The sequence below is a fragment of the Furipterus horrens genome, unplaced genomic scaffold, assembly GCF_987537825.1.
Source record: "Furipterus horrens unplaced genomic scaffold, mFurHor1.1.pri manual_scaffold_9, whole genome shotgun sequence".
In the NCBI taxonomy this organism is placed as follows: Eukaryota; Metazoa; Chordata; class Mammalia; order Chiroptera; family Furipteridae; genus Furipterus; species Furipterus horrens.
In genome coordinates this window covers 88,907,139-88,922,450 of record NW_028327179.1, presented here as the reverse complement: position 1 = coordinate 88,922,450, position 15,312 = coordinate 88,907,139, and the positions used below count along the sequence as shown (strand labels likewise).

The window sequence follows — 15,312 nt, the reverse complement described above, 5'->3', positions numbered from 1 at the left end:
CATCAAGAGTTGCTGTGGCAAGTTTGTTAGGTTGTAAACAACTTCCATCCAGATGGTTGGGAGAAGAGCCTATGTTCTTCCTTGTGTTCTACTCATCACTTGCAGGAAAGAGAGAGAGAGAGAGAGAGATTCTTAGCAAAATAATACTTTTCCAAGTTGTTTTGAACTTTTGTCCTCTACTCTGTAATACAGTAATTTTATCTTCAAGGTCATTGCCCCCATATTTATGGGCCAATACTCAAAGCCAGCAAAGAGGAAAGATACAAGTTAAGGGCCCAACAGCTTCGAGTTCATAAGCAGCAAGGAGCCATGCAGAGAGCCTGGTTTTAAAAAAAACTAAAACGACAACCTACCATTTGATTTTCTGCCAGTTGGTAGAGTCCACTCACTTGAGCTGGGAGAGGGAGGCCAGAAACAGGACCTAGGAAATAGTTTTGATCCCTTTTCTATGCCACAGCCATTCTACTCTGGACCCTTCCTTCATTATCAGAGTAATATGATGTTCACAGGACATGTATTTTCTCTCATTTATGTACTTAAGAAAGCTAATGATCAACTCTGAAGCAAGTCATCAATTCTGGCAGGTCACATAATTGCCTGTCGTTTAACTGATTTAACAGTTGGATGTAGGTTGTTCTAAGAGACAGAAATTGTTGGAAATCTTAATTCTTTCTGCTGCTCAACTCCCCATAGTTGACCTTCTAGCCCAACTAAATCTAGTGTTTGAGTTACACAGCATGGCTTTCTGCAGTCTGATTGCTGCAGCTATAGTAATGCCACTTAGTGTAAAGGTTTACCATGCTCTCTGATGGGAGGGTGGGCATGCCTAGCTGGTCAATAACAGCAACTCTAATGGGAGCAGCACACTAGTCCTCCTTACCCACAGTTCCACTTTCCACAGTTTCAGTCGCCCGTGATCAGCCAGGGTCTGAAAATAACTAAATGAAAAATTCCGGAAGTACACAATTCTTACGTTTTAAATTGCATGCTGTTTGAGTAGTGTGATGAAACCTTGGGCCATCTCACTCTGTCCTTCCTGGGATGTGAATCATCCCTTTGTCCAATGCTGTGCAATGAGATATTCTGAGAGACAGAGAGACAGAGAAACAAACAGACCAAGACCACATTCATAATACCTTTTATTACAGTATAGTGCTATAATTATTCTACTTTATTATTGTTGATCTCTTACTGTATTTGATTTATAAATTAAATTTTTCATAGGTATGTATGTATGTATGTACGTATAGGGAAAAATAGTATATATAGGGTTCAGTACTATCTGTGGTTTCAGGCAAGCACAAGAGATATTGAAACACATGCCCTGCAGATAAGGGGAGGCTACTGTAATCAAAATTTATTAAAAGCCTGTGTTGTCTTTAAAAACCTGATGGCTTGAGGCTTTTTTTCTGTTTCTTGCTCGTGGTGGCACTTGTATAACTCTTAGTAGTACACCAGGGATTTTTTTCTTTAAAGGTCTTCGGTAGAAGTAATGCTGATATTGTTGTTGGTACATTTTATTTGCAAAAGTAGCTTCTGATATGCTCTTAACAAGCCCCGACATTCAATATTAATAAACGGAAGCCCTTGGGACCTATGGACTGAGGCATGGGTTTTTCTAACTTGATATTAGTGCCATATTGAGGTAGAGGTCGGTAGCCAGTGCAAACGATGGCTGTGATAAAGTGTGTGTTTCAGTGCTGGTATCTCACGTAGGTGCCTATTTCCCCGGTGTGATTTATAACGTTACTGAAGTGGCAGCTGCAAGGGCGTCTGGAGTGTTGACTGCATCCTGCCTAGAATAAAAGTTAACTTGTGACAGAATCAAATATGCCATTGGGTACAACTGAGGGTTTGAATTGGGCACATCTGAGTTTGTATCCAAGCTGTGTCTTTCACTAGCCTTGGGCCTTGGCTTTTTTCATTTGTGAATTGGGGTAATGTTATCTTCGGTGTTGTGAGGGCCACATTCATATAAAGTATTCAGTAAATCTTTTTCTTTTTTCTCAGCTGTCTATTTCATGCTGAAACCAACTAAGTGAATTGGGCAAAAGTATCAAATTATTACTAGTGATTACTAGTGATTCCAAAGCAGCCCCCCTTTCCCCCCTACCCAATCTGCAATATAATTTAACGCTCTTGTCAGCAAATATGTTTCAGGTACCTAATGTTTTGACAATTCTTACATTCACGTATCAGGGAGTGTATAATGCTGGTACAATTGAGAAGATATATGTCCACAAAACATTTTTATCCTAAGATGGGCAACACTGAAATGGGCAAGAACCAAGAAACATAAATGTCTTATATTTCTTCTTATAGCACTTCAGATTTCAAGGTGATTCCACATCCTTTCGCTTACTTGGTTTTTATGACAACCTGAGATGTAAATAGAGACTGTTTTATTCTCATCATTTTACAGTTGAGAGAATTGAAACCCAGGGAAGTCAGGAAGGTAAATTTAACAACTAAACCAAGATACATCTTGCCGTAAAAACAAAACATTTAAAAATAGTGTTTGGTTTTTGAGTTGGGTGTATGAAGGCACAGCCATTATCCACTATTACAGAAATGAGGCCATGAGGGGAAATGTGTGCTGTCATCATGACTTGAAGGGAACAACCGTGAAGATCAAGTGAACTGTTACTAGAGGCTGATGGAAACCACCAGGGGCGTGGGATGATACAAAGGCCACGAGCAAAGGTGCCGCTCCACATGACCCCATTTGAAGGCCTCGCCAAAATGGCCACAGGGGGTAATAGCAGTATTTCATGCATGGTTACTTTTCCTCTGCTGCCACATTTTCCCTTTTCTCTTTGTGAAGTTTGTCTAAATTCATGTCCCCAGCCCTGCCCGTTGTTAGAGGAGACTTCAGCAGTATGAGTGGTCCTGACCATCTATTGTAGTAGTTTCTGACTGGGCCACACCCCTGCTTATGTTTCCTTGTTAAATCCAAAGAACAAGCTGGACATGCTAACGTAGAAAACACTAGACATGACAACAACCCATTAGGTCGCATTGTCCATTTCCAGCATTGTACGTGAGTTTTCCCCGTGGAATAATTCCAGCAGCCAGATCCACTCCCCTTTTAAATGACTCATAAGATTGGGCTTTCACTGGATCCCTTGGGGCACTGTTCTGTAGACTAATAGATTTTAATGATAGGAAGATTTCCGGATATTCCTTAGCCTTACTTTTCCTTTCTTATTCACATGCTATTCCCATCAGTCTTTCTTCTGCTATTCTTAAATAATTCCTCATGGGTTGACATGAGACATTTGGACTGTTCCTTTCAGTATATTAAGTTATGTGTTCTTCACTGGGGTAAAGAGATATGAAATTGCTATAATTGTTATTTCTAAGACTGAAAAGCTACTGGCTAGCTAGATGAGATACAATATTTTAAAATGTAGGAGGATATCGATTGATAGACTTCTGTATCTTTTATGTCTCACATCTGCTTAGCCTCATAGCTTTCTAAAAGCTCTGCAAGATTGAATTACTTGTTCTCACCTTTAAAACCTGATTCCCATTCAGTCTTGATTCACCTGCCTCACAGGAGAGTATGGAAGGGAGGGGACGTGGGAAGTGAATAGTAATTGCCCACTAGTGGGCCAGAATGTACCCAAGTTCTGTGAATAAAGGGGGCGAGGCTATAGAACGGGCTTGCTTCCAGATCTGCATCGCTGTGCTCCCTGGGACACCCCACTACCCCTCAATTTACTTGCAGAATCCAGCTGCTTACGGGGCAGTGATTCTAAGCATTCCAGTTCCTTTCTCAGCCTTGTGGCTGTTGACAGAAAGGTTCCAAAGCTGGCTAGAGTCTTGGGGAGCATCTGTGTTCACTTGAGGGTAGAGTTTATGGGAAATGATGTAGCTAACATTCTGATCTAGTCACAGCGACCTGGGCTTCAGTTTCTTGTTTGGGAAATTAAGGGTTTGGACGTGGTGATGCCTGAGGACCTCCCAGCTGTTACTCTAGGACCGATGCTATGTCCACGTCTGAGAGCAAGAGGCAGTGTGCACAAGCACCCATGTTCATGAGCACATTCAGATGAAGAGCTATGGCTCTTTGGTACAAACAGCACCCCTCCCCTGGGGGCCTCCAGCATTTGTGCCTCTGCCTCTTAGATTTTCCTGTCAGCCTTAAGCTTTCACTCCTGAAGAACAACCGCATTTCTAAGCGTTCTGCATGTCGTCTGGCCTCCTACAGCTTCGTATCCTTTCCTTGAAACTTGTATGCCTGTCAGCCCTGGGGAAGCCAAGGTGACGGGGTAAAAGCAGTTTCCAAGTTCCTCTGAAGTCAGTGAAGTGGAAAATGGCCACCTCAGCACCGCCTGGCAAAGTGCAGGCTACCGGCTAATAAAATGCGTTAGAAAGTGCAGGCTGAGTGCCTCTAGCCAGCTCTAGGCCCTTCTGTACCGGGTGGAGAGCGGGATGGACTGTGAAGTCGGAGCAGAGGAGCCGAAGAAAGACAAAGACTAAAACCAAGGGCCAGACCCTGGAGATGCCCAGAGGAGAGAGGTCATGTGGAGCCTGGGTCAGATGACAGAGGCCAGTCAAGAGTCAATAAACTGACAGCTAAACTGTAGCAGAGGTTGAAATCAACAAGTGGGCAGTGGTTCAGTTACCAAGCACGCAGCTCGCTGAAGGAAGCACCAAAATGAGGACCTCTTACAAACGAGGCAAGCCCCACTTGGGCCTGTCTGCTTCCTGCTGATCTCTCTGAGGAGACTGAAAAGTTGCCCGGCTCCTGTGAGGAACATGGGGTGAAGACCCTAAAAACTGAGGCTAGTGCACCTCCAAGCTACACTTAGCCTCCGACACGGAAGACGTGGAGATCAGTGCACGTGGGGGAATTGGCTGTGGCCGAACGTGTCTGCTTTCTTAAAGAGTGTTTTCTCTCTCCTATAACTTGGATTTATGTTAGAGCAGGGCTCAAATACTACCCCATTATTATAGTACGAAGAGGGCCTGGAAACACAGTAGAAACTATCTCTTTAGAATCAGAATTCTTGAAAGAAAAACCTGGTGCCAAAGCAAGCTGAATTTTATCATCATTTTCAGACAAACCATAAATTACATGCAAATGATTTAATAGACTGTAGGCTGTTGGAACCAGACAGGCCTTAGATCATGTAACCTGATCGCCATCTTTTCTCTTGGAAAAATTAGCACCCAGAGAGAGTCTCGGTGCTCTGCCGGGGGGCAGAGACCAGAATAGCTCACTCCTGTTGCCAGACCCTATGCGCTCTTCCCTGTAGCGTCACATCTCAGATGTGGATCAGTGGCAGAATCACCCGGGGGGTTCGCTTAAAATGCACATGCCTGGCTTCGTCCCTGGAGATTCTGATTCAGAAGGTCTGAGGACAGACCTGGACATCGGAACTTTGAACGGTTTCCCCAGGTAACTGGACACAGAGCACTAGAGCCCATTGGCCTGGACTGCGTTAGAAATGAACCTTCCAGAGGTCCTGCCCAGTCTTTGTTTTTTCTCTCTCGGCAGATGACGGCTGCCCCTGCCTGTCACTGCCTACCAGGCCTAAACCATTTGCCACAGGTCTAATCAAACCAATCCCAGGGACGAGTTTCCAGTTCGGCCCCTGGAACCAGTCAGAAGGTGTCTTGGACCAAAGGCGGGAGCCCCTGAAAAGTTCTCTTTCCCCTCCCTTTGCCCACATTGAAACCGTAGTAGCCGGAGATGAGGACTCGTGCACAGAGGAAAGAGACTCCCAGACAAGGTCCCAGGGTCCCCTGCCAGCTCACATTGTTGACTAGACCCCCCCCCTTCGCTCTGCTACTTTAGTCACCCTGATCCTTCTCTGAGCCCCAGCAGGGACCCATGTCCTCGTGTGGTGGCTTCTGAGGTACACAGAAGCCCACTGTCAGTGAGCACAAAGATAAACCCCGAAGGTTGACTTTCTGGGAAGACCTCCAGGAGCATGCTTTTACTGTCCTGGAAGGCTGCTTTATCATCGTCACCTGATGACACTGATGAGTCGTCCAGCCGGGCTGCTCATGCTCAGGGTGACACATGGATATTCCGTAATAGATTTCCGTCCTTCAGGGGCATGGCCCTTCCAATTTGGAGTCACATCAAAGCAAACTAAATTCCAACTTTAAATTGTTACCCCAGCCGCTTCCATCATAGGAATCCTCTCCTAAACCACTTTCTGAGAGTAATAGATGCTTTATGACCTTTCCTTTTTATTTTTTTTAAGTCAGGATTTAATAGAGGAAATAATACCATGGTAATAGACTTTGATCTTTCTTAATAGGCATTTATTTTCCAGTGCTTGTCCTTCAGGAATTAGAACTGCAGTATGTTAGCGTTGTGTTTGTTATTGCGGCAAGATGTATAAACAGTTAATTACCTGTAATTTAATTTGAATATTATGCAGAGCATTTGTCAGAGAAGATATGGAACAAGATCCACACATTAAAAAGTTAACTTGTGTTTCCTCCAAAGCAGGAAGAATAAAGAGCAGCACTTGCTGGAGGCGGGAAAAGACGGATACTGAAAACAAAACGAGTCAGCTAATCGGGTCTTCAGGTGGTCGGGGCAGCCCCAGTACGCAGGCAGAGCGAGCTCATTGCTTCCCATAAATCGAATTTATCGATTCCTTTTGCTTCTCATTCTGTCTTCACCACTCGCTGCTCCTCATCCCAGCTCCGTTCTCGTCCACTCCCCACTCTCCCCGTCGCTCCTTAGTGAAAACTCAGGGCACCCAGGACGTGTTCCCCTTTTAGGTTCCCCCCTTAAACCTTTCCCCTGGAAACCTGCCTGCTCCCATGCCCAGCTTTATGAGGTCTTTTGAAATCTTGGCAAGATGCTGGGGAAGCTCAGCCAGAAACTGAGTGGTGTCTTTTATGGAAAAAGAAGACTATTCTTACTCTCTTCATGATGATGGTTTAGCAATCCAGGGCGCCGTAATTCCTCCTAAATGTATTGCGACAGCCAATAGCTGACACACTGCTATGAGAGCCGGCCCTTCCAAGAAAGCTGTAATTCAAAAACCAGTTGACAAGATTACTGTGTAACAAAAATATTTGAGGAAAACAGTTAAGATCGTTTTAATAAATGGAAATGACACACAGTCTCTGGTCTCCAGGGGGCCTTGCTTGTCTGACGGTGTAAGCTGCCAATTGTCCCTTCGGTGGCTAGAATCAGAAAGAGACTTGGGAAAAGAGTGATGCTGATGCCGAACCGTTGGGTCCTTTTGGGAATTTCCCAGCTGTTTATAAAGGGGGTTTCTGCAGGCCCCCGACCCATGAATGCTGAGCAAATGCAAGGAGTTTCTTTCTCTACATTAAGTCTTAGCAGTTCCTTAAATGAAAGGAGCAGTTTTTTATAACTTGCACATATTCTCCCTGATTCCTCGGGGAACTTCCCATGTTAATTTATGCAGTGTTAAATGTATGCGGTGTTGAAATCGGGCCCAACAGCAGCTGCCGACAGAACCCATACAGAGACTACAGGAGGATCTGTAAGGTGGACGCTTCGTGACACAGACGCTACCAGGCCGGGACCCCTCCACCCGGAGGCCCCTGGGTCTGGCTGGTCGCTGGGTTTATGGCATAGCCGTGATATAGTAACAACACAGAATGTTTTACCCATTCATCTTTTTAAAAATTCAACTTGACCTTGTGTTTGTTCATGTCTGTGACAGAAGGGAGGCATTTGTACCACCTCTGCCACCCTTTGGTGGCAGCTGACTGCAGTTTGACAACATAAGGTGTGTAGACCAGCCCTGGAAGACACAGGTTTTGTGTCTTCAAAGAGTCACCCGTGTGGCTCAGCTGAACTGCATGCTCTGTCTTTTGAGGATTTGAACTTTAAAGCATGTAGCCGGGTATTTTGTGAATGTGGTTACTTCTCTGTGTCTTTTTTTTTTTTTTTTTTAAGTGTTCTTTTAGTGTCTTTATGTTAGACTCGCCCATTGATCTTCAGACCAGCCAGGGCCCAGCTTGTGTCTCTTAAAGAGAGTCTGACATTCTTATCATTACCTGAGCTGGCTGAAAAGTTACCCTTCTGCATTTGGTTGGGGTTGCAGGGAGAAGAATAGTTGGAAAACGATCCCCTAGACTCTGGAATAATGCTAACTATTGCTTTAATTATGTTGGGGTCACTGTAGATTATTTGCAACAGTTGAAAAGAGGTACATTGTGTTAAATAAGAAAACTTCCGTGGCCAAAAGCTTTTCTAAAAGAAAGGCTTTATTGAGCCAAATGCTCACCAGAGAAGGACCTGGGCCTGGGCCTGCCGTCTCAAGCACCGGCAGCAGGGCTGGGTGGGAAGACCCGAATCCACCATCCTAGTGTCGATGGGCTCCTTTACAAACGTCATGTTTCGGGGAAGAAAGGTGAAATTTGTTTTGAAAGAATTTACACAGACTGCAGATAAGGGGCACAGGGAAAGATGAAGTTGGCAGTGCACAGTCTGTAAAGGAGAAATTTTACTACGTTTGATGGGTTGCGGGCAGCAGTCCCAGAAGTTCATGCCTGTGCAGGGAGTGGTGGTGTCTGGTGGTTGCTACAGAAATGCACTCGAAGCTCCAACATACATTCAGGAATATGCGCAGTCTGTTGTTAGTTGACCCACCGCTATCAGCCGGCGAAATACTGCTGTCTTTCTCTCCCTGCCAGCCCTCAGAATTCTCCTCTTGTCGGTTATCTCATGGCTGTCGCTGTCACCATAAGATCTAACCTGTAGAGCGAGGCACCGCTGGGCAGTCTTGACCAGGCAGCTGACAGCTTAAAGTTCTCACTGGTACATTGAAGAAAGTAGTGAGGATATAACCTCCAAAGTGCAGAATGGCATCCCTCATAAAGCAATCCTTTTCATTGATAACTAAATGCCTTTCGATGGGCCCAGGATAGATCGCTTTATGCTGACTTCCATTTTGTGTGAATAAATAATGTAGTGGCGAGGTTTTCTATATGGCTGGCGTTGATCGTTTCTGGTCCATGTGATTGGAGAGACTTGCACGGAGATACAGCCACAGGGGGCAGAGGTGAGGATAAACGGAAGGCTGTGGCTCTGATATTGCCTGGTATGATTCTTCATGGTGGGTGCTCAGGTTTTAATTTTTCCCACAAACACAGAGCTTACAAGAATGATGGGTTTGCGAGGAGCCTCACATTCACATGCTAGTCCCACAGCACCGCTCTGCGGAGCAGTCTCCTGCTGAGTTTGCTGGGTCCTCCCAGGTTGTCCGAGCTGCATCTAGCTTTTCTCATTTACTTCCTTCTTGACCGCGTCATTGTCCTTCCTGAACTTTTCTGTGTGCGCTCACTCCAAACTAGCTTTCCTGCTTGTACATTTATTCTTCTTTTGCATCCTATGGACATGGACTTCCTAGAAACTCGTGATTATTGATACTTTAGGATAATCTAGCTTGTACTTCTGTGACCCATCATGCTTATTGGTCCTTCTGCTCTTTCTGTTCTGCCCCTTTACTTCAATCTTTTTTCTTCATTTTTGACCTTAGATCTTTATCTCTAAAGACCTTTGACCTCTTTTCCCAAGCCTGCCACTTCCTTCTAGAAGGAAATCCATCTGGGATGTTTCACCGTTATCCCAGACTCACGAAGCCCCAATTTTAAGTCATCTTCTTCATTTCCGATGTCTGCTCTCACTGACTCCCTTTTTCTCTTGGTGACACCGCCACCCTCCCTGTCGCTGAGGACCCACCCACCGTAGGTCTCACCACCTCTTCCTTCCTGTGTTTTTATGGCTGTTGGTTTCTCATCCCCACCTTTGCTTGGTTTCTAATCTGCCTCTTCCCTGGTCTTTCTGCCTCCAGACTCTCCTCTATTATGCGGAAGGGTGTCAAGATAGCTGTCCTCAATGACTTTCTCCTGTTTAAAGACTGCTGGGGTCCCAGGTTTTTGCAGTAGCCAACGGGAAGTATTCTCAGCCTGGCATTCACTCCGGGCCCTTCTTACAGCTTTTTGGTATATCCTGAGTGCCTGCCCTTTCCTGTAGCTGGGCCCATCTCTTTCTCCGTCCTCCATATGTGTACTGGGTTTGTTCCCCGCCTCTGAAACTTTGCCACTGCCTTCCAGCCTCCCCTGTCCCCAACCCTAGCCCTAGACCTTTTGTTTATATCCTCTCCATAATGAGAGATCAGTGAGGAACCTTTCTGATCACTCCAGCTGCAGAGTTGCCCTCTTCTGGCCTAGGCACAACCACCTCCTTTTCTGGAAAAGTATACAAGAAGCTGGGGAACAGGAGGAAGGGAAATATTACATTTGACTGTATATTCTTTTGTTCCTCTTGAATTTTATACTGTGTATGAATTATTATACTTAGTAAAATAAGTAAAATTATTTAGCAAATATATTTTAAAATTACAAATTAATACTCTGTACCATGCCCTGATTTTCCATGAGCATGCATATTGGTTTCCCCATAGCACCTCACTCAGTGCGGTGAGTACCTGGTAAGAGCGTAGCTAACAGCTGGGTAAAATAAATGGCTGGAAGGGTAAGGGGTGGCGGGAAGAAGGCATGAACAGATTGGAGGCAACCTTGGACCTAACCTAGCCTCTTCTTCCTGAGCAATTTCAAAACTAAAGATGAAAAGATCACTTTTGTCTTTTTAAAGATTCCTAGGAATGGAGGCTACGTATACCCTTGTTCCAGCTGGTTATAGAGTTTTAATCTGATAATTAAGAATTCTTCCCGGCTAAGATTTTATACATAGAAAATCCCAAAGACTCATAAAAATATTTTAGAACTAATCACTGAATTCAGTAAAGGTTCAGGATACAAAATCAACATACAAAAATCAGTAATGTTTTCTACACACAAACAATGAATTTTCTGAAAAAGAAATTGATCACGTTTATAATAGCATCAAAAAATAAAATACTTAGGAATAAATTTATTTTCACCAAGGAGGTGAAAGATCTCTACTCTGAAAACTACAAGACATTTTTTAAAGAAATCAAAGAAGACATAAATAAATGGAAAGCTGTCTCATGTTCATGGATTGGAAGTATTAAATTTGTTAAAATGTCAATACTTCCAAAAAGCCATCTATAGATTCAGTGTAATCCCCATCAAAAATTCCAGTGGCTTTTTTTTTAACAGAAATTTTTAAAAATTCTAAAATTTTCAAGAACCGCCAAAGAATCCCAATAGCCAAAGCGATCCTGAAAAAGAAGAACAAAGCAAGAGATATTTACAATGCCTGATACAGGCTATGCCACAAAGCTATAGTGGTCAGAATAGTATGGCACTGCTGCAGATAGTGATGGGAGCCAGGCTTTTGGTGGTCATGAACAAAGGATTGAACTGACCACACAGATATTGTAAAGCAAAGCAAATGGGAAATTTATAAGGAAGGTACACTTCCCAAGACATGGGAGCAGGCTGTCACTGGCCAGGGAATGGCTCTCTTCTATTGAACGGCTACAGTCTTTATAGGGTTTTTACCTAAGCTTCTACACATTTGATTGCCCACAATCCTCCTAGACCACCCACTTGGAGGGGGGGGGAGTCACAATGCTAATTATTATTAGGTGTCACAGGCGTTTCTCAGAAATCAGAAAGCTGACTGGTGACAGGATTTCCTGTGCCTCAGTACTGGCATAAAAACAGACAAATAGAGCAGTGGAATAAAATTGAGAACTCAGAAATAAACCTAGTACGGTCAATTAATAGTTGACAAGGAAGCCAAGAATACTCAGTGCAGGAAGACAATCTCTTCAATAAATGGTGCTGGAAAAATTGGATATTCATATGTAAAAGAATGAAACTTGACTTCTAGCTTACTTACACCAGTCACAAAAATTAACTCAAAATGGATTAAAGATTTAAATGTAAGACTTGAAAGCATGAAACTTCTAGAAGGAAATATAGGAGAAAAAGCTCCTTGACAAAGGTCTTGGTAGTGATCTTTTGTAAATCACACCTAAAATACCAGCAACAAATTAAAAAATAAAAAAGGTGGTGTACATCAATTTGAGAAGCTTCTGCACAGCAAAAATAAAACAAACAAGAAAGCAAAAGGATAGCATATGGAATGGGAAAAACTTTGCAAGCCATGTATCTGATAAGGGGTTAATATCCAAAATATTTAAAGAACTTATGTGACTCAATAGCAAAAAGAATTAGTAAATGAGCAAAGGACCTGAATAGACATTTTTCCAGAAAAGATGTGTGAACGGCCAACAGGTACATGAAAAGATTCTCAGCATCACTAGTCATGATTACGGGATTGCAGACTAAAGCCACAGTGCAATAGCGCCTCGAGCCTATTAGAATGACCATTAAAGAGATAAGAGCTAACAAACGCTGACATACATGTGGAACAGAGGGATCCTTGTGTACTCTTGGTGGGATTGTAAATTACTAAAGCCCTATAAAAAACAGTATAAAATTTTCTGAAAAAATTAAAAATAGAACTACCATATCATCCAGCAGTTTCACTTTTAGGTACATATCCAAAGGAAACAAAACCACCAGCTTGAGAAGATAGTCTGCGCTCCCATGTTCATAGCAGCAGCATTTACAGTAGCCCAGGCTTGGAAACAGCCTAAGTGTCCACTGATGGATGAATGGATAGAGAAGTTGCTGTGTGTGTGTCTGTGTGTACAACAGCAGAATATCTACCCATAAAAGATGAGGAAAACCTACCATTTGTGACTGTGTGGACGGACCTTGAAGGCACAATGCTAAGTGAAATGAGTCAGACAGAAAAAGACAAACACCATATGACCTCACTTATTGCACATGTGGAATCTGAAACAGAATGGGCCAAACTCATAGAACAAGAGATCAGACACGTGGTTGGCAGAGGTGGGGATCGGAGGAAGGCGGCCAAGGATACACAAACATCCAGTGAGGATTCGTTAGTCTAGGGATGTAAGGGACAACATGACTGTAGTTAACAGTGCTGCATGCAGGAACTTTGTTTACAGTAGATCCTACGAGTTCTCATCACAAGGGGAAATTTTTTTCTTTTGTTTGTATTGTGTCTATGAGATGATGGACGACATTAGCTAAACCTGTTGTGGTGATCATTTCACAATATATTGAGGATATAGAAATCAAACCATTATGCTGTACGCCTTAAACCTTATGCAGTGATGTATGTCAGCGACCCCTCAGCCTCAAAAATAAATAGCTAAATGGATTGTAGGAGCCAATTCTGAAATCTGGGAATAGTTCAAGCTCAAGAACATGTGTGTCCTGCCTGGAATGAACAGAAGTTTTCTGTCGTGGGGAGAATCCTGCCTTCAGTTGGGAGATTTCTTTTCACAGCCTTTGGGTTTAACCTCTGTCCCACCCCACCCTTATCCCAGTCCCTGGGCCACCAGAAATGCTCCCATACATTCCAAACGACCGGGGTAGCGAGGTGGCGCACACTCTCCCCCTGGCCCATCCCACCCCACAATCTAGGACACGCCCTCAGGGTTCAGCTTGATAACGGTGAGCGAGGGGTCATTTGGAGATTGTACATGATTCGGCAGTGCTGTTCATTAAAGGCAGTGATATTTTGAGACCAGGAAACATATGCCTTGCGTTCTGTGTTTTTGCAGTAGATTTTTGAAAAGCAGTACAAAATAGTACAATATTAAGTAGTTGCTGTTATTTTTACCCTCCTGGTGGTAAAAAACTTGTGTTTTCTCTTTCTCTTGCAGAGCATGATTGAGAAGGGAGGCTAAAATCAACTCTTAGAACAAGCAAAGTTCCTTCAACGTTAATTCCAGAGGTGGAACATTTTTTTTCCTAGTGAGAAATTGACCTACTTAAAGAGAAGACCACTGAAGAGAAGCACCAGAGAGCAGATTCAACAGATGCACATCACAGTTGGATCAACCACGATTTGAAACGCCAAGGCCTACCTAGATCAGGGGTCAGCCATGAAGGACCCGCTGCAGTGTTAATGAACCCCAGATGTGAAGACAAAAAGACAGGCAGCCCTCTCCGCCTTTTGCACTTTGTATTCCACTTTCTCTTCTAACGGAGCTCCATCATTTGGAGACCCTCCACTCCAGCAAAGCTTGGAGTGGGGATGGGGAAGTGGAGCGGGGAGAGGAGGGGGCAGGACACCCCCATCTCAGGTCTACAGTGCTGGGCAGGATTGTCTGGACTGTGGCATATTGGGTTTCTCTCTTGTTTCTTTTCTCCCTTGACTTTGTAAGAGCTATTTCATTTTAACTTATGGCTATCATGTAAGAAGACAAAAAGGAGAGAAAATGTACCTCTTTCACTGGAATAATGTTTATGATTATAAGTGAAATAAGGCGTTTTTGTTTTTTTTTATCAGCATAAAGGCAACCTTGGCTTATACAACCACTTCTCTATCATGAATACTGACATCTTGACTTAACTCACTATCAGTAATAAATCTATTTTCTGATGAAGACTGGCATTGTAGCCTGGGGCCTTGCGTGCTTCTTTCCCTGGGTTAGATGGTTATGCTTATGGGAATTGAGTTGATTCATATCATTAATTTGCATTTGTGCTGTCTCTTTCTTCTGAAAAGCTCCAAAGCACTTTGCAGAGCCTCAGCCAAGCAAGCGATACTCAGAACTTGCCTCTTAGGTAGGGAGGTAGGACTCTGTAAGATCTTCACAAATTGCACGGACCTTCCTTTCTTTGGGATGACATAAGCCCCACTGCCTGTGGCAAGAATAAGCTTAGATAACCTTGGTTGTGAACTCCTGACCCTGTGATCCATGAAAATGTTATTTAGAAAAAGTCAATCAACGTTGAGTGTTTTTCCTCTTTCCAATTTCATTAAAACTCTCTAATTATAACTCACTTTTTTTTACCAGAGGATTGGTACTTCAACCCTGGATTTTCATAAGTTGGAAATTAGTATTCACACTGAAGGTAAATGGAAAGGCCTTTCCAGGAAAAGATGGAGGGGTAAATGCCAAGACTTTGTGATGTTGTCTAAATATCTTTTGTTATGTAGAATTTTTATTTTGTTACAGGGAGGAAACACTTAAGCAAAATAATTAAGAATACAGGCTTTGGCTCTGACTGGTGTGACTCAGTTGGTCGGGCGTCCTCCAGCAAAGTGAAAGGTCATCAGTTCAATTCCCTGTCAGGGCACTGCCTGGGTTGTGGGTTTGGTCTCCAGTCAGGCAAGAGGCAACCGATCAATGTTTCTCACCCTCTCTTTCTTCCTCCCTTTCCTCTCTCTAACGATAAATAAATAAGATCTTTACAAAGAAATAGAATACAGGCTTTGGAGTGAGGTGCATCTGTGTTTAGATTGTGACTGCCACTTTCCCACCTGTGGTACCTAATCAAACCACCTCACCAAACTAAGCCTCTGGTTTCTCAACT

At 43.4% G+C, this 15,312-nt stretch overlaps 1 protein-coding gene across 3 annotated transcripts in view; it reads left to right on the top strand.

The window, feature by feature from the left end:
* CHCHD3 (coiled-coil-helix-coiled-coil-helix domain containing 3) overlaps window positions 1-14,391 on the top strand; it is a 266,376-nt gene extending 251,985 nt beyond the window's left edge. For all 3 annotated transcript variants that reach the window (XM_090286807.1, XM_090286806.1, XM_090286805.1), the window contains one exon: window positions 13,653-14,391. In XM_090286807.1, coding sequence (XP_090142933.1) covers window positions 13,653-13,676 — 24 coding nt within the window. In that variant the 3' untranslated portion in view covers window positions 13,677-14,391. The remainder of the gene's footprint in view (window positions 1-13,652) is intronic.
* The last annotated feature ends 921 nt before the right edge of the window (window positions 14,392-15,312 follow it).